This window comes from Orbicella franksi, chromosome 1, assembly GCF_964199315.1.
Source record: "Orbicella franksi chromosome 1, jaOrbFran1.1, whole genome shotgun sequence".
Taxonomy (NCBI): domain Eukaryota; kingdom Metazoa; phylum Cnidaria; class Anthozoa; order Scleractinia; family Merulinidae; genus Orbicella; species Orbicella franksi.
Window position 1 is genome coordinate 2,559,442 of NC_138145.1, and position 27,468 is coordinate 2,586,909.

Sequence of the window (27,468 nt, forward strand, 5' to 3'; positions counted from 1 at the left end):
CTTTGATGCAGGTGGATATACGAAGTATCATTTATCTGAACTGCGGAGAAAGATATGAAGACATAATTAATCATCGCAATTATACACACAACTTGAGCAGTTGTGAAATTAAAGCCTGAAAAAAAAATTCAGGCCGGAACGGGATTCGAACCCACGACCTCTGCGATACCGGTGCAGTGCTCTACCAACTGAGCTATTAAGCCAACTGGGAGCTGGTCACATTGTGAGTTCGTAATATACCCGTAGATGGTGAAGAGTGCAAGTGAATATACGAAATATCATATAGTTGAACTGCTGAGAAAGATATGAAGACATGATTGATCATCGCAATAAAAACCCAACAGCCTGAAAAAAATTCATCTGTGACCAGTTCCCAGTTGGCTTGATATTATAAAAGAATAAAGGAATATCACACCGGAATTAAATAAAACGTTCCGCTCACAGTAGTCACTCTAGTGTAATTTGCTCAACAAAATTTTGAATTTTGAATCTTGAATTTTGAATTTTTTTTCCTTGATCCGATCCGTGATCCGATCCGTGATCCGATCCGTGATCCGATCCGTGATCCGGTCCGTGATCCGGTCCGTGATACGATCCGTGATCCGGTCCGTGATCTGGTCCGTGATCCGGTCCGTGATCCGGTCCGTGATCTGGTCCGTGATCCGGTCTGTGATCCGGTCCGTGATCCGATCCGTGATCCGGTCCGATCCAGATTTTGTCGCGGCCGCGATACAATACAATTACTTACAAACTGATAAATTTAATCGTTACTTACAAATGGATAGTAGCAATATTTGTATTTGCACGGCTAGCCTCCAATAGTTAATTGTTTAACTGAGTTGGACCATTTTTTAGTAAAAGAAAGTAGTTTATTTGTTGTAATCGCAATGTATTTTTTGTTGGTCACCTGCGCATTACAAAAGTGAGCTATAAAACGATTAAAAACTAAAAAGTGTAATAATGTAAAATGAGCTAAAACCTACAATAAAAACTACATAGATGAAGATGTTGATGAAACAAATGATGTTTGGCCAATAAGGAATTTTTATCCATTGTTGCGATCGCTTCTGCGTGTTTTTTGACGCCTGTTTTTAGTGCACATGATGTCTGTCTAATGTAAACACTAAGGCTATCTAGGTACTAAACATTGTATTCCAACGCATTTAAATACAGAACTTGACGTTTCGTAAACTAGCCAACATTCACCTTTAAAAGAGACCCTTTCAAAGTTTTTGAAAATCCCAGACAGACATGGCAAAGGCCTGGGAACGAGTTTGATTCATAATCAAGCTACGATGGCCTAAGAACAAGAGTTTACCCAGGCCCTATTTTTGATCTTTAAAAAAAATCTTGCATAAGGACCACAAGCTATTGCCCACCAAAAAAATCATGCACAATCTAAAGGTTGAGAGAAAAAATTGCCCAACCAACACCCAACGCCCAACGCCCATCGCCGCCCATTCGCAAGGCCTTGTGGTATATCTTACGTCATACGGATAGAAGCACATGCAAGGCGCCGGCAATCGGACATATTTGTTCCACTTTTGACTTACAACTTCTACTTTTTACATTCTTTTGGGATCATCTCTTAGGATAAATTCTGATGGAAATTAAGGAGTACAGAATACCTTTGCCGCTTACTGTCGATGAATATCAAATAGGTCAGCTGTACGCTGTTGCAGAAGCAAGCAAAAATGAAACTGGAGGAGGAGAAGGAATCGAAGTGGTTGAAAACGAACCATACACGGGCCATGAGAAGTACCCCGATGGACAGTACACTCACAAAATTTTCCATTTAGCTTCCAAGGTACCAGCGTTTGTTCGTTTATTGGCGCCAACTGGCTCCTTGGAAGTTCACGAGAAGGCGTGGAACGCTTATCCGTATTGTAGGACGGAGTATTCAAACCCATACATGAAGGACAACTTCTATATCTTAATTGATACTTGGCACAAAGAAGGTGAAGGCTTGGAAAATGTGCACAATTTAAACGGCGCGGAACTAGAGAAGAGAGAAGTTGTTGATATAGACATAGCCGATACTTCTGCTGTTTCCACTAGCGACTACAAAGAGGATGAAGACCCAACCAAGTTCCACTCGGAGAAAGCAGATCGGGGTCCTCTCGTTAAAGGTAAATGGAAGAATCAAGATTATCCCAGAATGACGTGCTACAAGTTATACAGAGTGTACTTTAAATGGTGGGGACTACAGACGAAAGTGCAGAACGTCATCTTCCGTGCTGTGAAGCGACTGCTAACCAACTTTCACCGCCAGTTGTTTTGTTGGTTGGACAAGTGGTACGGCATGACTATGCAAGATATACGAGAGCTTGAAGATAAGACCAAAGAAGATCTGGAACAATTGCGAAAACAAGAGCAAGTACGTGGAATGAAAGAGAAATAAACACAGCACAGGGTAACTTGTAAAATTAAAAAAAACAAATTAGCGTAACAGTAGATTGCACTTTGAAACACGTTTGTTGCTGTTGAATCTCGAAAATTGAAGAACAGTGTTTTTTTTTCTGTATTTGGACAAAGCTTAGTAGTTGAAAATGGTTGTTAGGACTGCCCAAGTGTTGGGCCCATATTACATTCAGTTGTTCTCTATTTATCTGACATGAGTTTTGTTATGTAGTACTACTTTGTCAATCAGTATATACTGCTATTAATTAAACACTTGGTAATTATCATCTGTGAGTTGATAAAGCACAATTCACCACCGTGGCAAACATGGAAAGCTGATGTTTGCTGCCTCTCATAGTTGATAATTAACTAATGATTATTGTTTCACCTGCCTGCCAATGCAGTGCAACACTATCTTCAGAAAGTTATAGCCATTCTGTTATAACATTACCTCCCCGTGGAGTATTTTGGTTGTTTCTTAGTACAAACTCTTTTTACTCCTTCTCTATCACCCAAATTTCTTCTGTATGGTAAATATACATAGTTCATACATACTGTAGGTTTCAAATTATTTGCTCATTATGGACTTCCTAGCATAGGCGTACAGGCAATTTTTTCCAGGGGGGGGGGAAGCAGTGAATCACCCTCCCAAAAAATATTCATTCACAATGCACAGAATGATCTGCGCTCTGCAAAACACGATTCAGCAGGTTTCACTACAAGAATATTCACCACATTGGAAAACTCTGGCGATATATCAAGATATCAAGTAGTTCATTCTCATGCATTGTCTGCAGTATTGAAACAGTTGTGAGTGGAACCCATACTCACGATGGAAACTCACGTACATTTTCTTCTGGGCTTCCAGAATCTCGACATCAATGTCGTGAAATTTAGCAATGCAGTAGACGCTCTCTTTATCAGGCGCCCCCTGTGACACATATCACCCAAAGCACAGAGTAGTTCCTGGTCACTTCCACTGAACCAGACCTCAAGCTCTGACAGCACCTTGTAGAGGGAGACATAGTGTTAATGCTTAAAAAGTGGGCATTGAGAATGAGAAAAATTCTGGATTCTTACTAAAATGACGTGAGAAACGAAAAAAAGGGGTGTTAAGAAAATGCCAACTTGCATTACTTTTGAGTATTGAATTGGGCAAGTCAATATTGAAAAGACTGACTTGCCCAATTTTTTTTTGGGGGGGGGCTGCCCCCCCCTTCCCCGGCCCATACGTCTATGCTTCCTAACAGAGTTTGTTCTCAATGTAGTTGATTAGGTACTATGTTATGGCAATTTTGTTGAGCCTTCTAGTTTTTGTAGGCAAAGTTTGTTAATGAACTTACCAGGGAAATATGGTTTTCAGTGTGCAAAGAAAGCTGTGTCAGATAGCCAGGGGTTAGTGGACTACAGATGTGCTAGTGGATGCTGTCCTTGGAGTCTGTCTTGGGAAAGTTTTTGAGGAAATCTTTCTCTACTTAAAAGACTCTCTGTTGACCAGAATGCTTTGCAAGCATTTATTTTTGTTTTGATTCTTTCGCTAAAGAAAGTGTTAGAAAAATCGGAAGAATTTGGGGGCATTTGGCAGCCTAAAATATAATTTACTGGTAGAAACTGATATGAGATGTTTGTTTTTGTCACAGTTTGGTTTAGAACTACTGTATTTTGAAATTCTGATGTTGTGTTGTGAGGTGACATTAGGTCATATTCTTGGTATTGGACTGAAACTAGCTTGCAATGGAGGCTCACGCAAGGGAATATCATTAAATAAAGATTAATGTCATTTACATTTGTAAAGATTCTCTGCATTAGCCTCAGTTGCAAGCTAGTCCCAGTCCTATATCGAGAATACGAATATCGTCTATTGTCAGCTATGGTTCTTGCTGCCATAAGTATCCCGCAGAGACTTGAAACAGTTCAGAAGCACATATTCAGAATGTGCAGTACTTACTATGCTTAGCATGTAGAATAAGAGTAAACAATTATTATTTTTTTTCGTTGATGCATTCATACCACGTTTCAGAATCCTTACAGAGTTATTATTGATAACTGGTCACTTGCGTATGGATACTAAAATGTTTTCAGTTTGCTCTGGTTAGTTTTCTTTACCAGGAATTGAACGCAGCAGAGAAAGCACTTTTCACTTTTCATTGAAGCAAATTTTAAGAGATCTTGCCAAAGTTAACCTCAAACTGGATTAATCGACAAGCGATGTGATAGTCTTTGCAGAAGGCTAGCATTGCGAAGGAAAACTCAATTCACTGTCACTTTCTGCCGCAAACAGGAGTATTTTTTCTTGTATCCGAGTACATCTTAACTGTTTCTCCACCAATCCTAGTCAGATTTTCTCAGATAATTTTCTTGAAGAACATCTCTGGTCCACACCTACCAAGGTTCTTTGCAGTCGCCATGACTGAAATCACATTGTACTGGCTGTTCTCTAGCTACTCAAATATGAGAAAAAACTAACAATTTGCAATCATATATTCCCCTCAATGTTAAGGGCGATAATGAATCTTGTCTTTAAAGGCCACAAATGTAGAACAATCCGGATGGAAGCCTCGGATTGAAGAGCGAAACGATCAATAGCAACAATTATTGGAGGTTTCATGGACCATGAAACCTCTGATGACGTGCGCAGTGCATGCTGGTCCAAAGAGAGTCTTTAACTTTATTGTTTGTATTATTGTGTATCGTTAAGTTTGGCTTTTTGTTTGTGTGAATAAAATTGTTGTTTGGGTTGGGGTTTGTCACTTTCCGGTTTTCTTTGCACCCTGGCTTTTACTTTATGTTAGCTTAAGTATACAACTTTATTTTACAGCAACTAATATGTACATGTATGTCATAGCTAAACAGTCCATTTTCTTTCTTGCATTTTAACTCTCTATTTGAACTCTCTATGTTTTTGTATAGCCCATCTCAATAAAAACAATAGTAGCAAGATAATTATTTAAATTGAATAATAAGACAGTGCAGCTTATAGAACTTCAAGGTCATTTATTTGTGAATTTAAAAGCATTGATGTGTCAAATCTTTGTATACCAACCAATTGTAAATGTGTAGTCAATAATTTTGATAGCTACATGTAGTAATTTCATTGTCAGTAAATTTTTGTTGATTTTTTTGAAGATCTAGGAGAGACCATCTGGGAAGAATTTTTATGATTGCAAAAGATTTACTCAAAACACATAATATTGTGAGGAAATAAAATTGAATGTTGAAACTTGGAAGTGGATCAATAATCAAAGAGATTCAGAACTGGTTGAGTTGTGGACAAAATGAAATTGAAGTTTTTCTGCCAAATGCATAATGGTCTGTTTTGTGCAGACACGTGGTGTAATCTGTTATTTATTGATACATGTAAATGTTGCTTCCCGCACCCTATATACAGACTGAAAATAGGAATAATGAAATCATTTTGTGGAAATAAGATTTTATGGGTTGTGCATTATTATTGTTTAGCCCTATTCTCCCAGAGGAGAAAAGGAATTAAGTCAAGTAAGTCACATTTATTATTGTTGGGTAATCTGGTAGATTAATTCGTAAAGTAGGATAATGTATTTGTATGAAATCAGTTATTTTTTAAAAATAGCTGACTGTGTTATTCTATTTTTCACTCTGAGGAATTTATGGTACTTAATTTTATGAAGAACGTAATAACCTATGACTTGGTAAATCATAAAATATTTCCATCAAACAAATTATCATGTTTTTGAATAAAACCATCAGGGCATGTGGTTGTATGGTATTAATATTTCAGAGCCTTTAGAGTCTGTTTCTAGGTCTTAATAAAGCCAGATGGGAAAAATTTGAATTTGGAAATTGCTACATGGATAATAAGGACCTGCTGAGGTTAACAGCATCAAAACAGTATTATCAGAGCCTTTTAATTTAAAGGAACTGTTGGGCTGTGTTGTTGGCCAAGTGAAACACTGCTATTTATCAACTTGCCTCCCTCACCTGTGGTGTGAAGGTGGGATTTTAAGCTTTGGCCCTTCATTATGTTGGGTTAACTTTTCTTGATAGGCCTTCTGTTTTGGCTTCCAAGGTTATCAATTTAGTGTTTATATTTTTGTTTTGAGTAGAATTCACGATTTGCCATGTACAATAATTTATTAACTTCTGGTTTAGGACCACAGCTAAGCAGTTGGGCTATTCAATTTTTGTGGTTTTATTGGTGGTTTGAAAATGTTCCAAACCTGTTGTTAGTGGTGTTTGTCATGATACAGGTACAACTCAAATGCTGAACAATTGAGCTTGTGTTAAACCATAGCTGTCTAAACAAAGTCACTTATTGGCTCACTAAACAATATCCATTTATAATATTTAAAAAGGGTTTCAAAGACCAATGAATATAGAGTTCTGCAACAGGTGCAGCTGGTGTATAATGTCAGATTCTCTTGTTGAAATCTGAAGGAATTTCTTCTGTGCCATAAACCCTATGGAGCCAACTCCATAGAAAGAGTTCATGTCACCAGGTCTGGATTGTGGGAAAATAAGCCTTTATTGGAATGAACATTAACATTTGGAGATGAATGATGTGGCAAGATGAAGATATACCTTGAATGGAAATCAAAAGATTATGTCATAGGTAGAGGGAATGCTGGCAATAAATATGCCAAGCTTGATTGCCCCTAAGACTTGCACAACTGTGTTTCAAATATGACTGATATTGTGTATTTTAGACAAAAGAGCAGTTAAAGTTTCAGTGCCCATGTTTAAACTGTTGTTATTGCACACTTCTGGAGAATACCATAGTCATCATAAGGACTGGTCTTCGGAAATTACCGGTAAAAGAAAAGTGTTAAGAAAACTGGAATCTGTAGCTGAGGGGTTTTGGGAGCAGAACTTAAAGCAAAAACCTCCCAAACAACACCAAGTACTTCTGATCAAAATACACCTTTGAAATCTTAAATGTAATAGCAACCGTAGACTGTCAAATATAGAAGGTGTTAGAGCCTGGTGGGGCATCAGGCTAACACCTATCTCCATATTCCATAACATGAAGCTATTTGGAGTATTTGGGATGCCAATCCCAGAATTTAATTTACACTGTTGGGAGCATACATGTACTATGACAGTGTCATGCCCTATAACCTTGCTAGGGCTTGGAGTGGCAGGGACTGAGGCACTGTGACCTTTCAGTGTCTTGTTCAATAACCAAACATAGTTACCAAGTCCTGTGCACTAAGCTTTAGCCAGACAGCATGCCTCCCTTCGTATGGAATGGAGGTACTAAAAGCAAGAGAAAATATGTGCCCCTTGATTGTTTCAATGGAAAACATGAAAGAGAAAACCGTACCAGATAGAAAGTTGATTCCACTCTTAGTAACCCAACAGCAAACTGAAAGAAATTTGTAGCCAATGCCCTCCAAAAGGTGGACATGGCTGTCTCCCAAGTCGCAGTTGAAATTCACTTGTTTTTCTGTAACTAAACTCTCTGTAGGGCAGACACCTGTCTAAAGCAAACATCTAGAGCCACTCCTGAGTGTATCCAAGTTACAGAGAGTTCACTGTAAGCCCTTTGTTGGACCAATTATACCCCTTTCCCTTAACTGATCAGCCAACAACACACTAAAAGCATGATTAAAGGACTGCTAGTCAATTTAATAATTAAGATGGATTCCACTCATAGTTTGAGCAATAAGTGCAAAAATTCTTTACTAAAAATCTTCTCATAGCATGGTAACTTTTGGAATACTACTTAAGACAACTCACTTTCCTTCATTTCTCTAAGTGACTCTGTGATTAAATTCTCATGCATTCTTGAGAAAGTTACATACATACATACACGCATACATACATACATACATTCTATTTAATCTTGGACCTTGTAAAAATGCTTAAAGCTTTTGTTATTGTGTTTTTAACTAACACGAAACGTCTGTTTTCATTGAAGTTCATTGAAGTTCAATTTTCCCTCGTGGGGTCAACTTGAGAGTTTAAGTCTTGATAAGTTCTTCTTAACTGTATTCAAAATATTACCATGCCATGAGGTTTTTTTGGTAACTTAATTTTTGTCAAATGTTATCACTCGAATGTTCTGTGGAAGTCATCTTAAAACCATTAATTTCGCTCCCAGAAAGGCAGACAGTAGTAAAATAGTATTTGAAACAAATATCAGTATTTGACTTTTATTACGACTGCTCCATTTTGAAGCCTACAGTGTGAAAGTGAGGGCATATCTTGTCATTAAGTTGTCAATATTCATTTTAAGAAGATTCGACACATCACTATTAACACTTCTGCTGTTGCAGTTGGGTCCTTAACATCACTTGTCCTTTTTCTCAGATGCAATTCCATTGTGAAGTTCACGGACATCTCTTTCAAGGATGTCAAATAACAGCGTACCATCTTCATCAAACCATGAAGCCACAGACCTAAAACACGACACAATGACAATAGTCAATCAAAAATGTCTGAGTGAGGACTTGTCAATTATACTGAGCAGGTATTATTTCCACCTTTGCTGTGTCGGGAATTCATCCAAGAAAAACTAAACAGTCAGTCTTGTACTTTGAAAGCATGGGAGGAGGCCACTGGCTTTTGTTAAGTGAGCTGGGCTCTGGTTTGAGCAGTCCTAGTTTGAGCCCTGGCCATGGACATTGTCTTGTGTTGTTGGAAGCACACTTTACTCTCAGAGAGCCTCCTCCACCCAGGAGTATGAATGGGTATCAGTGGATTGGCAGGGCAACCTGACAGAATGCTAGCAAGTAACATTTGATGGACTAGCATCCCATCCACTGGGGAGAGGCAGAGCCTCTAGCCGACTTCATGCTGCAGAAGCTGGAGGTAAGCACAGAGAGCTTAGCCAGTGGTTCATCAGAGGCTCTACTAGGCTGAGGGTGAAATTACCTAGAGTCTGAAGCAAATATCATCTCAGTCTAATATTTTTTACATGTAAGCGATCTGTTCACAGTTCCCACATTTCACGGGCTTTCAATCAAGGGTTGAGAACATACTTTTTCATACTCTGCTCTCTTTCCTTCTTAGTGACACCATCTTTATAAATGATTGTCAAGGTGTAATATTGATCATAGCGCTTCAGTGTAGAATGCAAACTCCAGTAATTGTCGGGACCCTGTGAAAATATTTAATAAACTAGTTTTAGAAGTCAGAGCTCTTAATGAGTGTAAGATTGTAAATAAAGGGAATAACTTGTCATTTGGTGCATTTTGAGCACTGATGGTGTTCAGACTCATTCCTTCTTACTATGCACATATTTACATATATCAAGCCAGTGCAAATGTGGTCATTAATAATATTGATTTTGCTTTCATTAAGGACTGTCACCAGTTGAATCAATTTGCTTAATAAATCCACTTGTACAATACTTTGCAAAGAAATTGCATTTTAGAGATTTCTTTGCAATATTTTTACACTAAAAGACAATGAAGCCATATAATCAGAATAAATATGGCAGACCATCATTGTTATTTATATTTCTGACATGCAAGACTCATAATCTAAGGGTGATGAATGTTCAGGAAAAAGCTGCCCATGTTGGAAGATTTTCACACAAATGTCCACTACACTGATTGCTCAAATTCCACTAAAATAGAAGACTGTACAGCTCCCATAATTTACACATGATCTTTTCTGATACGTCCAGTATGTAGTTTGCATTTCTTCATTGGTACAGTAAGAAAATCAAAATTAACTTGCCAGGACTGATGTCGTCATTGTAATGCTTACACACAAGTGACACAATTTAATAGATTATGATATACATGCGATGAAAAACTGAACAAAGGTACTGACTAGAAACTCACCACTCCTGCTTCATCCTTCTGCACAGCAAACATGATGTAATTTTTCTCAACAAAGGTTGTAAAGATTGTCAAGACAGTCATTAAAGTAAAGTATCTTTTCTGTTGTCAAGAAAATCATTTTTCAATAACAGTGCTTGCTAAGACAAAGTTGTCAATCAAATGGCGACGTTAAGATCTACAACAGAATCATCCAAAAATTCAAAGGCATTAACTAACAGGAAGAAAGGAACACAGGCCTTCAAAGAGAAAATACATGTAGGGACTTCTGGAAAGACTATTCTTGTACTGTGAAAAGGCATTAAGCTCTAGTTCAGTAAGGTTAGAACACATCTGCAAGTAAATTTACCAGTTGTACTAAAAGTGCCAGTCACACTACAGCTGTACATCAAGACAAATTTGTGATCACCTCTCCTGAGTAAAGGGGCCAGGTAACCTGCTTTTGGGTAAGACATGTTCAATAATTTATTTTTTACAAATAGACATAACAATAACTGAATAAGGTGGAAATTGTAATTGGCAAGTTAGACAACTTCTCTCCAGAAAAAAGAAACACAAAGTAAAATTGCAATGTTGGATTAATTTGGATTATGAAAAAAACAGTATTATTTTGAAACAGAGGTATGTGAAGACAAGGACCTTTTGCTGACATGCCTAAGAGAAAATAATTTTTATGAACCTGAAGAATGACTTTGCTGTAGTTTGTATATATGGTATATATTTAATAAAAGTTACTGATACTGTTTTGTGTGGGGTAACACTCACAACTGTCCTTTACTAACAACAGGACTTCCATTTCAATAACCCTTTGCAAATAAACAGACACTAAATTTATTGTATATCCAGTCTGATAATCAGTCAATCATGCTCAGCACTTTCATGTTGATACCAGACGGTACTTAGATGTGATAATAAATCATACTTGTTAAATTCATGATATAATTTTAAGTGGATACGACAGTACACATGTGATAAGGACAGGCCGTGAAACTGGAAAAGGGTAAAGGTAATCATATATCAAGGCAGCGAGGGCAAAGCAGCAAGATAAAGTACAGATAGCCAAGCGAATATCAGTAACTTTGAAGTCTTCCACATAGCCAAAGCCCTCACTCAGTACCTGCAACACAAATTACAATCAAAACAGTGCACTAAAAAGACCAAGAATCCCTGCTATCTATTGTACTTTACACCATACCATACAAAATACAGCCAGTAAGAATAAAGGGAAGCCACACTATACTCAACAGAACTTCAGGTCCTAAATCTTACATGTAACTGGGAGCAAGCCACACAGCTTGCCAAGGACTGACAGAGATGGAGCAGTCTTGTTGATGCCCTATGTGTCAGTTGGCATGTTAAGGATACATGATCACACAGCAATATATAACCACAATATATAACACTCAACCTTGACATCGTGTGCTGCATTGATTGTGTTGGCCACTGTCTTTTCTATGGTATAGTATAAAACAGTTATGCAACACTTTTTCTGCAGCATACCATGGAATATCCCACTCACCACTTGTATGGTGAGGGACATTGTGGGGGGGGGGGGGGGGGTCTGAACACTGCAAAAAAATTTGGCGATACTACAACATTGCAAAAAAGACCGCCAACTACTGCAATACTTCAATACCGAGTTGGAAAGTCAATGTCATACCGAAACTACTACTCTGTATGTTAAGTTTAGAGCTAATTAATGAATGGTGTTTTTGATGTAGGCAAAATACCAGCAATCAAAATTAAGTAATATCCATTGGTATGTTTGCCAATTATTAACAAAAATAACACAACACAAGGATTGCAGTTTTCTGTTACTGTGCATGAGCTCAGTTTCATTGAACATGTCCAATCGGAAACTGGAAAAGGCTTGGAAAAAGGTTGGAGAACTTGGAGGATAATTTCTAATTAAATACCATTAAAAATGCAAAAAAGCATCCCACAGGTTCGGAGAATACCACAATACTGCATTTCGAGAGTTAAATTACCAAAATGTCACAAGGAAAATAATGCCCAATACTGCAATACCACCCAAAACCCCAATGTCCCCCTCTGTATATTATTGGTATTTAGAAAACAGTCCTAAGAAAATAGGTGTGCTGATTGGTTGAACGTCGTGTTTCTATAACTTGATAGAAACACCGAACTAGCATGAGCTGTTGACGTAATGATGGCGTGAGCAAAGAGAATTTACATCTTGATAATCAAAGTTAACAAGTTGTTCTCCTTTTTTTCGTCCTGGTGTTTTCTAAAAGAAACAGAGAACATGTTCTCCGTGTTTCTATCAAGTTATAGAAACAGTCGTGAAACTTTGGGAGAACTCGAAAAAGCTGTGGAAACACTTGCCTGCAGCTCGTGTTCCCACAGCATTTCTCATTCTCCCAAACTTCCACTCATGTCTCTATAACTTGAGAGAAACACGGTACATGTTTTCTATTTCTTAAATACACTTGTCTAATAGCTTGTGCATATACCAAGAACATACAAGTGACTAGTGGGATATTCAATGATATACCAGTCAAAAAACATTGCATAAATAGTGTACACAGGATGCATATGTACATTATCCAGATGCCTCTACAGATTTTTGAATGCAATAGTTCGTTCATTTGCCAAATAAACAGACAGATAATCTGATATTTTTCAATCCATGTAATGGATTACAACATACCGACATCTATTAAATTTGATATATAACAGGCCAGGAATATTTCAGAAATTAAGATTTTAGGAAAAACAAAAGGCAACAGTATAGATTGAAAAAAAAAGGAGTATACAGCAAAGGCAAACTGGTTTTCTAATAAAAGGGACCTTTAGAAAAAAGAACATTTTACTGACCACAAAATTAAGATTTTCACTGGGTGAGCTGAAGCCCAGTAAAGACGATTTTCCCTATGACAGCCAGCCGAAACATTCCAAAACGAACACAAGAATGACTGCTAAATACAATTTTGCACTGGGAATAAACAGTCACCTTCTTCGCTGCATCATCAAGGGCATTTTTTACCGCATTGCAGTCCCACTTGTCTATCTTGACTGGCTGATCAGAACCGATGGCCCACTGAGTTCAATGAGAAGAAAAAACACCAAAAAACAACATGATAGTCTTTCAGAATAAAAAATAAGCATTAAACCCAGCATGAATATATATTTTGGAGTTAAAACCTTATCCAAAAGTCCAGCTTTTCCACTCTTTTTCTTTAACCCGCCAGACGCCATGATGTTTCTTTTGTACAGTCGACCGTACAGTCATCAATAACTTGGCCGTGGAAAGCTGGGCCTGATAGGTCAGCGGAGACCCTTTTAAGTCTTACATTTACAGACCGACCAGGAGAATAGGCTGACAATATTGAGGGAAAACGAAACGTTTTAAAAGACTAATAAGGATACTATAGCATATCAAAATGGTGAAAAAGAAAGGACAAAAGAGCGCACAGAGTAAGAAAAAACTTGATCTTGCGGCTGCAGTGGAGGCGGCTGAACAGGGAGAAGAAGAAAGCGATCTATCAAAGTTAAACTTAGACTCAGATGATTTACACACTGCCTCGGCGGCTAAAAAAGAAAATGGCGGCATGAATGATAACGAAAGTAGTACAGGAAATAATGATGATGATGATGAAGAAGAGGCTGTTGTTATGAATTATAACCCGCCTGAAGAGGGCCCTGTGACAGAGCAAACAGGTAGAAATTAATAGTCATCACTGTACAGGTGACTACAAGAAATTACCGGCTTTTCTGTTTTGCGGTGCAATCCGCGACTTAACACCACAGTTCACATGTGTCAGAGTAACATGATTTTCAATTTAAATGTTAACCTTCGGGTGAAAGTGAAGTACAGTTCCCCACCACCCCCCCCCCCCCCCCAAAAAAAAAGGCTTTGGTTGACTGTAAACTGTCTGTCGACTGACAGACAACTAACAACATGCCAACAGTTGACTAACAGGTGGCCAAAAAGTTTGCTAAGTTTGCTGACTTGTAGGTGGTGATCTGTTTGTCACTTGTTGGTAAGTTGTTACCAACTGTGCGAGCTGGGAGGTGGATAGCACAAACTATCCCAAGTTCGAGTAGCCAATCAGAATGGATGAAGAACACAATCCACTCATGTTTTTCATCCATTCTGATTGGCTCATTGGTGTGGTATATACTAAATAGATTTATTTGGACCATTAAAGGTTTCTGGAGGGGAAGTTCATTAACTTGTGTGAGAAAAATTCCTTCTTAAACTACATTGTTAGTGTTTTAAACAATATCGTTATTGTGATATATCATATAACATTAAAAATCATTCTTACAAACCTTGTCCAATGTTTTTCCTAAAACAGAGGATACAGTGGATATGCAGAAGCTTAGCAAAAAAGAGAAAAGGAAACTGAAAAAGAAGGTACTACTGCCTTCTACATACAAATTGTTTGTTGTTATAGAATGATGTTATTCGATCAGTTATTCACTGTGACATTTTAACTATTGTAGTTTGGCTTTACAACTATTATACAGCATGTGGTATGTAAAGCATGTTTTGTCATCTTAATGGTAATCCAGGTCTTTCAGGGTGTTGTTATGATTCTCAGAGTTTTCTTTACTTTCTTCTTTCTGTGTATATTCTGTATCACAACTTTCTTTGTAAGTCATTTTTTCTTAGTAATAGTAGATTTTGATCAATGTCACCATGGCTTTTTCCTTCCCTTTTAAAAGGAAAAATTTGAAAGCGAAACACAAGAAGTGGCTGGGTCTCAATTTTCTGTATCACAACAAGAATCCTCTACAAAAACTGCTGTTCTGGAAAATGCATTAGATATTAAGGTAATAATAAAAGTAACTGATTGATGTCTAGCAAGATATGCCTAGAGCAAATATGATCCCCTTCCTGCCTGGATCTTCAGGGTCCTTGTTCCCTCTCCCATACCCTCCTGCAAGAATTTTCAGCATGCCTCCTTTTGGGGAGAAGTGTGGATTTTTTCTAGAATTATAGTCCAATGTATCTTATTTTTTAAAAAGAGTTGCAAATTATTATAAAATTCTATTTTTATACATCATAGTATTGAATTTGCTTTGGTTGTTTGATTATTATAGGTAGAGAAGTTCAGTATCTCTGCCCGTGGAAAAGATCTTTTTGTAAACGCAAATCTTAACATCACTGCTGGTCGGCGTTACGGTTTAGTAGGACCAAATGGGTAAGAAAAGATTAATTCTTAAGAAAAATTATTGCTGCATGTAGTAATTTTTCACATTACAATTTTAATTATGACTCAAAACACAATAAATGGATGGATCAATGGATGACTTTATTTAAATGTGTTAGTTCCTCTCAGTAATGTTTCCTCGCTTTACAATAAGCAGTGACAAATGGACTTTCAAAAAGCACAAGTCTGACAAAATCTTAGCCAAATTTCTACTGGTTACACTGTCTCATGTTTTTAATTTTGTAATTCCATCTGTGAGTCTTGATTTCTTTTGCAAGGCTGAGAAAGTCCCTGGCTCACAGACATGATTTTATTGCTTGTTTGCAAAGTCTCAGATTTACCAGAGGTTGAAGACTCTCACAATACTACAATGTACATAATGTTAACAAATACAAGGTTTCTACTTTCAATTTGTCATACTGTGATTATACCAGGTTTTAAAAATTTAGATTGTGGTTAAGTTAAAATAAATGTGATTTGTTGAACTACATTTTTCTTTAGCATGGGCAAAACAACTCTTCTAACACATATTGCTGCCAGAAAACTTGCAATTCCACCAAATATCGATGTCCTTCTTTGTGAACAAGGTATTGATTTAATAAGAATAATCAGCCACTTTGAATTTACCTGAAAATTGTGTACTATGCCCTTTGTTTCAGCCTATGCTTACTGTGCATGTAATTCTTGTCGTAATTCATGAGATTCTTTTCCTTTTATTTCAGTTAAATGATAAGGGAAAAACAGAGTCCATATTTTTCTTAGTTTGGTCTTCATTTTGAGAAAACAAATCAAAGGCCTCCTATGAACTGGGCCACTTGTGAATGTGACTTGATTGAATGTCAACAGCAGAGTCTTACATACATGTTGTACTTCGGTGAACAATGAAACAATGAATGAGTTTCCTGAGAGGTCTGCAACCCTCCTCAACATTGTTGGGTTTCAAATTTTGTCATTAAACTATGGTTTGTATACATGAACTTCAATGTCATTGGCCCATTTATGTGAAAGGTGACAATCCTTTGTTCCCAAATAATGTTCTGATTGGTTAACTTTGTTCTAAGTGCCTGGTTCAAGTAGTTGCATTTTAAGATATAATTACCAAAAGTTATCAATACAGTGTATTTTGTCAGTACTGGAGATTTCACTGTACATTTATGAGCAAGAGAAAGCAGTATTTATCAGAGTGTGGGTGATGTTAATTTGGCTAGCCTGATGATCATGACTAACTTTGTATTTTTCAGATGTGGAGGCCAGTGAAGCACCTGCTTTTGATGTGGTGTTAAAAGCAGACAAGAAAAGACTTCAGTTACTGGAAGAGGTTAGCATCAACAAATGGATTTAATGAACTTAATTGTCCAGTCTTTTATTAATAGTGACGTATGCTCCATTCATTTATTGCAGGAGGCACGCCTTGTTGCATTAAGTGAAAATGGAGATGAGACAGCAACGGAGAAACTAAAAGAGGTGCGAGTGGATTATTCAATTTTAACATCCTTTGTCTAGAGGAATGTTCTATTTCTTTCTGTACAGTCAAGTTTCTTACATGTATATGTATATGTACTACATATTTTAGGTGTATGTCGAATTAGAGGCTATTGGTGCAGCTTCTGCAGAATCGCGAGTCCGCAGGATCTTGGCAGTAAGTCACATGATTTAGATAATTTTGTTTAACAAAATAACATGTTTTATAATATGGCTTGTGTTTGTAGCCAATACAATGCAGGTTCTGATTGGCTAATGCTAGGGCATTAGGGCCTGTTTACAAGGAGAGAGGGTTACCCTAGAAGGCAGGTTACCCTAGCAAGCGGGTTACCCTAGCACTCACACATGTCCTCTTTTTTCTTCATCATGTTTACAAGGCAGCTAGGGTTACCCGGGTAGGCGGGTTACCCTATCTGCTTGCTAGTGTTACTCTGGCAGGCGGGTTAACTTTTTCCCTTGTAAACACTCCAGGTAGGGTTAACCTGCCTACCCGGGCTAACTTTCTAATTGTTTCCAGACCCTTTCAGTGTAACCGGGCATTAAATTGTCCTGGGTTGTAGGGTTACCCTACCTGTAAAATGTTGCTTGTAAACCTGGGCTATCTTTTGTCCTCCAGCTAGGGTTAACCCGCTTGCTAGGGTAACCCTCCCTCCTTGTAAACAGGCCTTTAGTCTTCGGTAATTGCCCACAGGCCAATTACGGGCCTGTAAAAACAAAGCAAAAAGCAATATAATATACAACCAGAAGCATATCACCTAATTATGCTTCTGATACAACTTATTTACCTTGAATGTTCGGTCTTTAAGGGAAAATCTCAAACCTTGACTTTGCCATATTGACCGCACTGATATTGCCTGGTCAATACAGCAAGGTCTCGGTTTGAGATTTTTCTGTAAAGGCCACACTCTTGGTTAATAACTAGTTAGTAATGGAGTAAACCCTGCCTATCACATCTTATTTCACCCTTGTGCAATAACACATAGCTTTCCCTACAGGTTCATACAAACAAAAATGGAAAAACAGATAAGAAATTACTAGATATGGAGAACACTGCCCAATTCACTGTTGTAAAGCTTTTGGATTGGTCTGTGTCATGTACGTATAAATATACTGATAAAGATATAATTGAAGGTTTTTTGATCCAGGGTCTGGGATTTACAACAGAAATGCAACAGAGACCTGTTAGTCATTTTTCTGGAGGATGGAGGATGAGAGTTTCACTTGCAAGGTATTAAGAGTTTCGTCCCTTATCTGAGAACACAACACCATATAAGCAGGGCAAAAAATGAACAACCCGTATATAAGAACCTAGTGGTTTAAGAACCTGCTGGCAGAAATTTGCCATTTTAATACCTAAGTTTAGCCAAGCAAGATTAAGCAGGTTCTTACATGCAGGTTACAAGTAAATTAAGTTAAAACATGTTAACCATAAAGAGCATGACTTTGAGATTTATTTGAAATTTATGTTACAAAAAAATACATACCGGTAATACAGCTGTAAATAAATACTGTATATTCAAGGTCCAAACCCCATTTTTTTTTTTTTCTGGTAGTCATCAACTATACATACCTACATACCTACTCTTACTATTGCAACTTGCTACAAGGGTTTTCAGTTACATAACTACTTTTAACTCACTCATAACTAATGTACTTACAGTACAGATTAAACTACTTATAACTACACGAATGAACACGTAAATATTGGTAAAGATACATCAAAAAAATAAATAATTAAGAGAAAAACTCTTCTTCATAGAAATTAAGAACCTATTTAAGGACCTACTTAGCCTGAATTGCCAACAACTACCCTAAAATACAAGAACCTTTTTTGCCAGACTTCCAGAAATGTAGCTTCTTACATGTGGGTTTTTAATGTACTAACAATTTTGTCCCTTGCCTGAGAACACAACACTTTATGGAAGCAGGGCAAAAAATGAACTTTGGTGGCCATTTGGACCACTTTCCTTTAAGTCTTAAGGTCCCGGGACAAAATATCATGGCCCTTAGTTTTCTCTAGTCTAAAATAAGATTTTCATGAATTTTTAACAAAAGATGTATAACACAAAAAGTCAAATTGTACAGTAGCCCCAGAAAAAGCAATTGTGACTTGCCTTCAAGAAAGTATGTAAATCCAAAAACAATTTTCCACTTCAGAACTAAAATTTACTCATTCACAAGTCTATGAAATTAAGAGTTGAGGAAATGAAAGGAAAAGTACATGTATTCCACTTAAACTACTTGCTATTTTTTTTCTGTTGTATTTTTTTTTCTATTCTATGGAACTTTGCAAATTGCAACTCTTTTGAAATTTTTAGGGGCCCTGGTCCATTTTAAATCACCACTTGTGGCTCAAGGCAATTGCCAGTTTTAGCCTTGTTATTTAAGGATAATAACATTACATGTTTGAACTCTTGATAATGTAAGATAAAAGAACAACACACCTCCACTTAGAGTTTGATAATGATGTAAGGGTTTGAATAAATCCAGCACATTGATGCAAAATGTGAAAACATTATTAAATAGATAATGAGGGTGTGATTATGACCTATATATATATGTATCAATTACATGGCAAATTCATTTGCTGTGCACAAAGAAAACATGTTTTGAGAATATATGACAAAGATTTTACTGTACCCCCAGTTTTATGCTTCCTTTAATATATCCTTTTAATTTGATTGACTATTTTCAGAGCTCTGTTTATGGAACCAACTTTGCTTATGTTGGATGAACCTACAAACCATTTGGATTTGAATGCTGTCATTTGGCTTGATAAGTATGTTTTTCAACTTTGGTGATGGTAGTGGACTGTTAAGTCTGTTATATCTGTCTACAGACACATAATTAGAACTGTTGTTATAAAGTTTAAGATGATGGCAATACATGTTTGTGCTGACTGGTTTACATAACTTTTACCCATGGAAGTTTGGGAGAACTTGAAAAAGTTGTGGAAACATTTGCTTGCCACTTGTTTTCTCATAGCATTTCTCCTACTCTCAAACTTCTGCTTGTGTTTCTATAACTTGATAGAAACACAGAAAATGTTTTCTCTTTCTTTTGAAAAACACTGCAAGAAAAAAAAGTGAGGAAAATTTTTTTTTTAATTATTGTAATAGAATTTCTCTTTGCTTTTTTTAATTATTATAATAGACTTTCTCTTTGCTGGCACTGTCATCTGTCAAGTGACAACAGTTTCTGGTCTGTGTTTCTATTGAGTTTTGGAAAACAGCACTAAGAAAATATGCTCACTGAGTGGTTAGAAATTGTGTTTCTATAACTTGCTAGAAACATAGAAGTAGCACGAGCTGTTGATGTAATGATGGCATGAACAAAGAGAATTTACATTCTACTAAATTCTACTAAAACTCGATAAAAACATGGAACATGTTTTCCATTCCTCAAATAGAGATACAGCTTTTAGTGTGCACCCTCTTACCGTTTTTTTTTTTTAAAATTGGTTTTGCTTAACAAGAAAAATAATGTAACAAGCGAGAGTCAGACTGTAGGCACATGTGTTTATTCCAGTTTGTTAAATCCATTTTTCTAGTACATTTTTTGTTTAATGGTAGTTGTCTGGATTTTCTTCTGAATGTACATGTATATGTTATTTCAGCTACCTTCAAAACTGGAAGAAGACGCTGTTAGTTGTATCTCATGATCAGTACTTTTTGGACAGTGTTTGTACGGACATCATTCATTTAGGTATGCTAATACCTACAGATTGGTATGGGAATGGTAAATCCATTCAGTTGTGTTACTTCTCCTCTATTATTATTGTCATTGGGGGTAATTATACTGTAAGAAAGTTGCATTCAATTAAAAACGTGTTTTCAACTGTTTTTTCAGATCAACAAAAGCTTTTCTACTACAGAGGAAATTACGGTTAGTGATTGAACAATTCCACTCAAAATGGTCATTTTTAATGTGACTGAAGACACAATTTTCACATGTGTATGTTGGTTTGTTTTTTTAGAGCAGTTCAAGAAAATGTACGCACAGAAAGTCAAGGAGCAGGAGAAGGCTTATAATAAACAGGTACATGAATTAACTTGACCAGTGTTTGTAATGCTCTGATATATGTTATTTGACATCTTTGCTCTTTCATTTACCACAGCAAAAGCAACTCAAGGATCTCAAGGCTTCTGGTTCATCCAAGAAACAAGCGGTGAGATGTGTATTAACTGTACCTTGATTGGTTTCAAACATTATATACAATGCTTTAAACAAGACAATGTCAATTGAATAGCTTTATCATCTAATAGTAATAGATGTCCAACAGTAGCAATTAAATGTAGACATAATGATAGATGTGAATGTAGCCATAACACTACTGGAAAAAAGACCTGAAAAAATTACAACCTGAAAATGTTTTCAAGTCTTTTTTTCCAGTTCAAAGCCTGAAAATGTTTTCAGGTCTTTTTTTCCAGTGGTGTTATGGCTGCATTCGCATCTATCATCATGTCTTTATCATCTAAGTTCAGAGTTCTTAATTCATTTGACAAGAGTAAATGGACTGCTTCAGTGGCTTACAGAACATCATCTAACTGTGGCTAAACACGCACGTGTTTAACACTGGTTCGATTTGATCTGTAACTAACAAAAGGAAATGTTAATTTTCAAAGGAGGAGAAGACAAAGGCAGCTCAAGGGAGAAAAAACAAAAAAGGAAGCAAGAAAGGAGACATGGAAGAGGTAAGAGCAGTGAACAAACCAGGACTGCCCCTAAAATATCAAATCATCATTAGGTCCAGAATGAAATACTTGCACAGTGTAGTGACCTTATGATTAAGAGTGCAGTGTTTTTCTCAAATGTTTGTTGATGATCTTCGGTCCGTCACATTGGTGTCTAAATGACAATGTAGTGATGCCTGTAATTGCTGGTCTCTGTCCTCCCATCCAGCTGTCCCAGGGGTCCCAGGGAGACGGGAGGCTGGGACCTTTATAATGGAGTTCATCAATTCACTTGCAGTTTTTGTTTTTGCTTTGTTGTTGTTTTTTGTTTTGTTTGTGTGTGTGTGTGTGTTTTTTTTTCATTTAAACAATATTTTAAACTCAGTATTTGCTCTGAGAGCACAAACGGACCATTGCGAGAGCTTACGATTTGTTTGACTGTTTTCAGGACGATCTTCAACCAGTGGAACTTATCAGGAAACCCAAAGAGTACGTGGTAAAATTTTCCTTTCCACTGCCGCCGCCGCTTAATCCACCTATCCTTGGATTAAAATGTAAGTCACTTTGTTTTAGCTTTTGATTGATGTTACGTTTAGGAAAGTAAAAGGCGAATTAAAAAACCAAAAACTACCCTCAAGGTGTAAGCAAATGAAGAGACAAGTGGTAGTTGCATGAAGCAGGGACACAACATCTTCACACAGCAGAGTGATGCACTCCACATGTGCTGGTACTTTGCACATGTGTTGTTGCGCCTTGCGTCTGCCCCATGTACATTTCCTTGAGGCCCCGTCCACACTACGCCGGAGGAATTTGAAAACGGAGTTTTCACTCTGAAAACGCATCAAACGTTTTCCGTTCAATACTGCGCCGGAGGAATATAAAAACGCAGCAATCACCGGTCGTTTTTGATTTGTGTTTGAGGAAAACTCGGGCAGGGAAATCACATGATTATCGTGACGTCATCGTTTTCGAAAAGCGCCGTTTTTAAAATGTTTTCCGTCCACACGGAAACGAAAACCCGGCGGTTTCAAATTCCTCCGGTTTGAAGAGCGTTTTTTGAAAATATTTTTTTTTAAATCCGTTTTTGTGACGGATTAGTGTGGGCGGTAGGCCTAACTGTAGAAACAAAGCTGCGATTTCAAATTCCTCCGGCGTAGAGTGGACGCTGCCTATGTTGTGATATTGTCCTGGCGAAATGTCGCTGTAACAGGTCCGTAGGGCATGCTATTAAAAAAAAAAAACAATCAATCAATCGATCGATCAATCAAACAACTAATTGAAGTACTTTAAAACACCACAATAAAAGTATTTGTCGTCTACCGGAAATAAATGTTAAAATGTTAAATATGTTGTTCGTGGTGGTTGTGTTTTTCTCCACAGCTGTGACGTTTGGCTATCCCAACCAACCAAAGCTCTTTAATGACCTGGATTTTGGAATTGACATGAAGTCTCGAAGTTAGTCAACAACTCCTTAAAACCTTTATTTATCTACTTTCATCTTGTGTATCCACAAAGACTCTTGTACGAAAGGAAACTAAAGATTCAGAATATGATGGGAGATTTCACTGTAGCCTGAGGCGAACTCCTGTGTCAGCCACAAATCAAATGTAGCTGCTATCATAATATCTTGAGAGTTTTTACGACTTACTTCTCGATGCTGTTGTGATGCTGTAAACATCTCTGTGAAGCTCATACTTTAACCACTTGCTCTTGAAATATAGTTAGTTTTGTTAGTAATGATTGTTATTTTTTCTCGCCTTGTTATCATTTGTTTCTACTTTATAATCTGTGTTTCTCTTGTAGTTGCTGTCGTTGGAAATAATGGAGTTGGCAAAAGTACATTCTTAAAGCTTTTGATTGGCGAACTTGAACCGGTGAGGAGCGGGATAATTTTATTATATTTACCTAAATTTATCCTTCGTAGTAAAGAATGTGTTAACTCAACTTCTGGTTTTCTTTGTTTCAGGTAAAAGGCGACGTCGTACGGAATCACAGACTGGTGAGTGCAAGACACTGATCTGTTTGGTATTATGACGCTTCCCAGCACGAACTCCTTTTTTCCTTTTTGCTATAATTATATGGATTGCTGAATATCAGACTTGTCAACCCCCAAAACATGCAAGGCTGGAGATTTTGAAAAAAAATCAGGAATACTTGGAGGTTGGACCTCAAAGCTGGAGATTTTCAGTGTATATATACATAAAATGAAAATCAATTTGAAGACGCTAAGGCTCAGAATGTTTTAGTCTTACGATTAATTAAAACAGATAGCGACAAGTTTTTCCTGTTCAACCTCCCTCCCCTCAACGGATAACTTCCATAACCAAGTAATGAATTTGTTTTTCTTTTCACAGCGTATTGGTTCGTACAACCAGCATTCTGCTGACCAGGTAATATTTGTCGTGTTGCATGGTCTTTTGCAGTATTGCTGTCTTAACTGGTCATTAATCGAGTTGTCCTTGGTTTTATACACAGCTTAACATGGAGGATTCACCCGTGGAGTATCTTCAGGTAAATAAGCCCGGCCAGGCACTACTGAAAATATCAAACCAATGTGAAGAACAACAGAGTGTAAAGCCATCACTAATTAGCTGTTTACATTGCGCTCTGATTTTCATAGAGTTTTATCTGTTATGTCACTGCACCTTCCATTGTGCCATGCAGTGATTAGGCCCTGACAAAGGGAATTGTTACAACATTGTACATTAATAAAGGGAGTTTGAACGTATCTAAAGGTTAGTATTGACACTTGTGATCAGCTGACGACGAGCTCGAAGGTTAAGAGAATAAACAACCTCTACCATGGAAAAGTTGATCTTTTATCGTATTCTCGGCCTACCAGAAGTGCAACGTATGAATGAGGACCAGTTATGAGAACTTAGGCTTGGGTTGTTATTATTGTTGTTGTTACTGTTCTCAGAAAAAATATAATCTGGATTACCAGTCGGCACGAAAGCATCTGGGAAGGTTTGGATTAATCAGCCATGCTCACACCATCAAGACAAAAGATTTATCAGGTCAGTATTCGTCCAAGCTGTTTGCTTGAACAAGATTTTAAGATAACGCCCGAGGTGAAACACTCCTCGGCCGAATATTCAAACAAGTTCTTTGTGTGCAAGAGCTTTGATAAACTGCTCTCACACTTGTGGACAACTGTCTTGATGGGACAACTCCTCTTACAACACATTGTGGTCTTGTCTCGGCCTCACCTACAAGACCCAGACATGTTGCGTCAGGTAACGTTGATTTGTCCCCTGACTGGTGTGACTGAAGCGATTATGGAGTGTAGGCTAATACGCTTGTTTCATTATTAGGTGGTCAGAAGTCACGTGTGGCGTTCGCTGATTTATCACTTAGTAACCCGGATGTCATTGTATTGGTAGGTTTAAGTTCTGGTTGGTTCATTGAAATACTGCTCATGCGCAAAAGTCGAATTGCGCCTGCACTCACGTCATTCCGCGGTTTCTCCTCACCCGAAAACCCACCTTTGAGCCTCAGCAGAAGAAAGAGCTAATGTCATGAAGAGGGAGTTGCGGATGAGAGAGAGCTGATGTCACGTGTTTCTTGTCTCTGTTACAGGACGAACCCACAAACAACTTGGACATCGAATCCATTGACGCCCTCGCGGACGCCATTAATGAATTTACTGGAGGTTAGAAGGTGTAAAACTGTCAGTCACTTGCAACAATTGCTCTCAGTACTACACTTAAATGATTCTGAACTTGAAGTGAATGATGCTAGATTAGCCGCCGTAACGCATTTGGACGGAAGTGACATTGGAGCATCTGTCCTTCGTCGGACGAGTTAACGCTAGGAACGTTTAGTCTTCCGACAAACGCTGGAAACGTCAATATATAAGACAAGATCAGAACCTTTATTCAAATGTCAATACATTTTAGTGCGTTACCAGCACTAACTGGTTACACTGAAGTAAAAGTAAAATTAAATTATCATAATTCAAACACACGAAAACCTAAAATCTTTGCCCATCTGTTTGTTCGGTAGTCCCGAATTCAACTCCTTCACGTCTTGTAAACAGCCAACTGATCAGCCTCCAAATCAGTTAGGACATTTTTTAAAACAAGTTTTCAGTTCTATTTAGAATATTTGTTTCTTCATTTATATAGTGTTTCCAATTATTTTGACTACTACCCTCGCATCAGACAACGCAACGAACTATTTTATTACTACTACCCTGCTGGCAAGCTGTTCAGGTAACCTGGGTTCAAGCCTTATTTTCTTGTTGTCTTATGTCAGGTGTGATCTTGGTGAGTCACGATGCACGTCTTATACTTGAGACTTCCTGTCAACTTTGGGTTGTGGAAGATCAAGAAATAACTGAGGTGGATGGTGACTTCGATGATTACAGACAAGAAATATTAGCGAAACTAGGAGAGGAAGTGATCGCCAAGTCCCATTAAACGGATTAAAGTAAGGAGTTAATTTATGTTACTATATCAATCTTCATATTTTTTTGTACTTACACTGGTTTTCTTTCTGTTAGCCCAGAAGTATCATGACTCTTTTGTAGTGTTTGGTATCCCACTCCTCGCTCTAATGTTTGTCCAGTCTCAAACACACAGCTGTAACTTAAAGAGCTACTAATGCGGCCCCTCTGAGTGTTTTATTAAGAAGAGGGAATCAGTTTCTTTGTTGCCCAGGTTTTGATGTGCGAAATTCGTCTCGAAATAGTTAACTTCTGACAGTAAACTTCTCTTACAGCTGCAGAGCAAACCTTTGGCTGATACAAGCGGATTGCAGTTACCTGCTTGGATTGAGATGAACGGACATACTAATTACAGACTACCCTGGTGGATTCTCTCGCTTGAGTACTTTCATCACCACTGAACTTGAAGACTCTAGAATGAGTGAACTGCTGTCTTGCCTTCTTAATCAAGATCAGCGTTGCATGCAGCCCTGCACAGCACCGCTGAGCCGCGTCAGAGATAATTTTAATGTAGACATTGCTGTGAATTGTTACTTTGATTCAGTGCAGTCGTGATGTGCTGATGTTATTTACCTCAGGGTCGGAATAAGAACGATTGTATAGCATTTCAGCTCAAGGATAAAAGGAAGATACAGTACTCGAGATTGAACTAATAAAGTAGCAGTAACAATGTTTGGTGTTTATCATATTGATTCCGATTCACGGCTTGGATGTTTGTAGAACCCTGTCTGCCTTCTGACCCCGCACACAGACTGAAGGAACCGAGTCTGTCAAACTAATCATGGTAACAACTGTTTTACAGATGGTGTTTTGGGCAGGGACTGGGCAGCGCTTTTGAGACCAAAATTCATTCTGGTTCTCACAGGCCGTCTCACAGCCTGTTTGCTTCTCATAGTCGGGGCCTTGGCGCGAGAAACGAAGGGCCCCTCGTTTTTCGTGCCAAGGCCCCGCTTGCTAAGAGAAGCGAATAGGGCTATGGGGACGAGAATGACGAAAAGTCTGAAAGTCTGTTTTAAGGTGGCAGTGGGTTGATAACACCGGTCACTAAATCTTAGCTCTCTTGCAACTTAAGATCTGTTTTCCAGGCCTAATGCTATGAAAACAGTGATCATTAATTCATGTGTTTCTGAAATACAGGAAAAAATGAACAGTCCTTAAACCACAAAAAATACGTAGTGTATTTTCTGATTCGGTGTTGTTGTTGCGCAAGAGTACCTGAAGCCTCTCTGTAGCGCGGCAGGTCATTCTGTCTTGGAGAAGACTGAGGCCAGCTCGTCTCGATTCCACATCAGTTAGCTACATCATGATCGAAGGGAGGGATACGATAGCCGTGAGTCCCTCTTTAGGTTGGCATTTGCCGCACGAGTAGTTCACAAATAACAGGGTGAATCGGTGTAAAACATTAGCATACGGATGGATTCTCTATAAACACATCTGTCGCAATAGACTTGTAAAATGAACAGAGTACTTTTGTAGCTGCCTTTTAGGCTTTATAGACAGCTTACTTATAACGACAAAAC

The 27,468-nt window shown here is 37.8% G+C and overlaps 3 protein-coding genes and 1 long non-coding RNA gene across 5 annotated transcripts; 3 read left to right on the forward strand and 1 right to left on the reverse strand.

The window, feature by feature from the left end:
• The first annotated feature begins 1,257 nt into the window (after positions 1 to 1,257).
• LOC145485065 (phosphatidylinositol transfer protein beta isoform-like) lies at positions 1,258 to 3,600 on the forward strand. Its single transcript, XM_081463720.1, has one exon. It carries the CDS (start codon positions 1,604 to 1,606, stop codon positions 2,399 to 2,401), a length of 798 nt encoding a protein of 265 aa, XP_081319846.1. The 5' UTR covers positions 1,258 to 1,603; the 3' UTR covers positions 2,402 to 3,600.
• A 25-nt stretch (positions 3,601 to 3,625) lies between these two features.
• On the forward strand, positions 3,626 to 6,130 carry LOC145485076 (uncharacterized). Its single transcript, XR_014049139.1, has 2 exons — positions 3,626 to 4,273; positions 4,319 to 6,130. It is a non-coding gene; the product is annotated as an uncharacterized LOC145485076 (long non-coding RNA).
• Positions 6,131 to 7,736: 1,606 nt separating this feature from the next.
• LOC145485279 (signal peptidase complex subunit 2-like) lies at positions 7,737 to 13,427 on the reverse strand. The gene is made up of 6 exons (XM_081463970.1): positions 13,332 to 13,427; positions 13,141 to 13,227; positions 11,123 to 11,283; positions 10,170 to 10,263; positions 9,360 to 9,478; positions 7,737 to 8,777 (listed from the first exon to the last, which is right to left on the reverse strand). The coding sequence occupies exons 1-6, from the start codon at positions 13,383 to 13,385 to the stop codon at positions 8,669 to 8,671; spliced, it is 624 nt and encodes a 207-aa protein (XP_081320096.1). The 5' UTR covers positions 13,386 to 13,427; the 3' UTR covers positions 7,737 to 8,668.
• A 32-nt stretch (positions 13,428 to 13,459) lies between these two features.
• LOC145485175 (ATP-binding cassette sub-family F member 1-like) lies at positions 13,460 to 27,448 on the forward strand. 2 transcript variants are annotated; one of them, XM_081463878.1, is made up of 26 exons: positions 13,460 to 13,847; positions 14,489 to 14,547; positions 14,859 to 14,966; positions 15,237 to 15,337; positions 15,848 to 15,933; positions 16,588 to 16,664; positions 16,748 to 16,810; positions 16,920 to 16,985; positions 17,974 to 18,056; positions 19,524 to 19,607; positions 20,445 to 20,533; positions 20,678 to 20,713; positions 20,805 to 20,866; positions 20,946 to 20,996; positions 21,454 to 21,522; positions 21,950 to 22,055; positions 22,882 to 22,956; positions 23,305 to 23,375; positions 23,468 to 23,500; positions 23,856 to 23,891; positions 23,977 to 24,012; positions 24,422 to 24,518; positions 24,816 to 24,880; positions 25,081 to 25,153; positions 25,759 to 25,932; positions 26,224 to 27,448. In XM_081463878.1, exons 1-25 carry the CDS (start codon positions 13,571 to 13,573, stop codon positions 25,920 to 25,922), a joined length of 2,067 nt encoding a protein of 688 aa, XP_081320004.1. In that variant the 5' UTR covers positions 13,460 to 13,570; the 3' UTR covers positions 25,923 to 25,932; positions 26,224 to 27,448. The 2 variants fall into 2 exon arrangements, with proteins under 2 accessions (XP_081320004.1, XP_081320011.1); XM_081463885.1 differs by lacking the exon at positions 22,882 to 22,956 and having other exon boundaries at positions 26,224 to 26,875.
• The last annotated feature ends 20 nt before the right edge of the window (positions 27,449 to 27,468 follow it).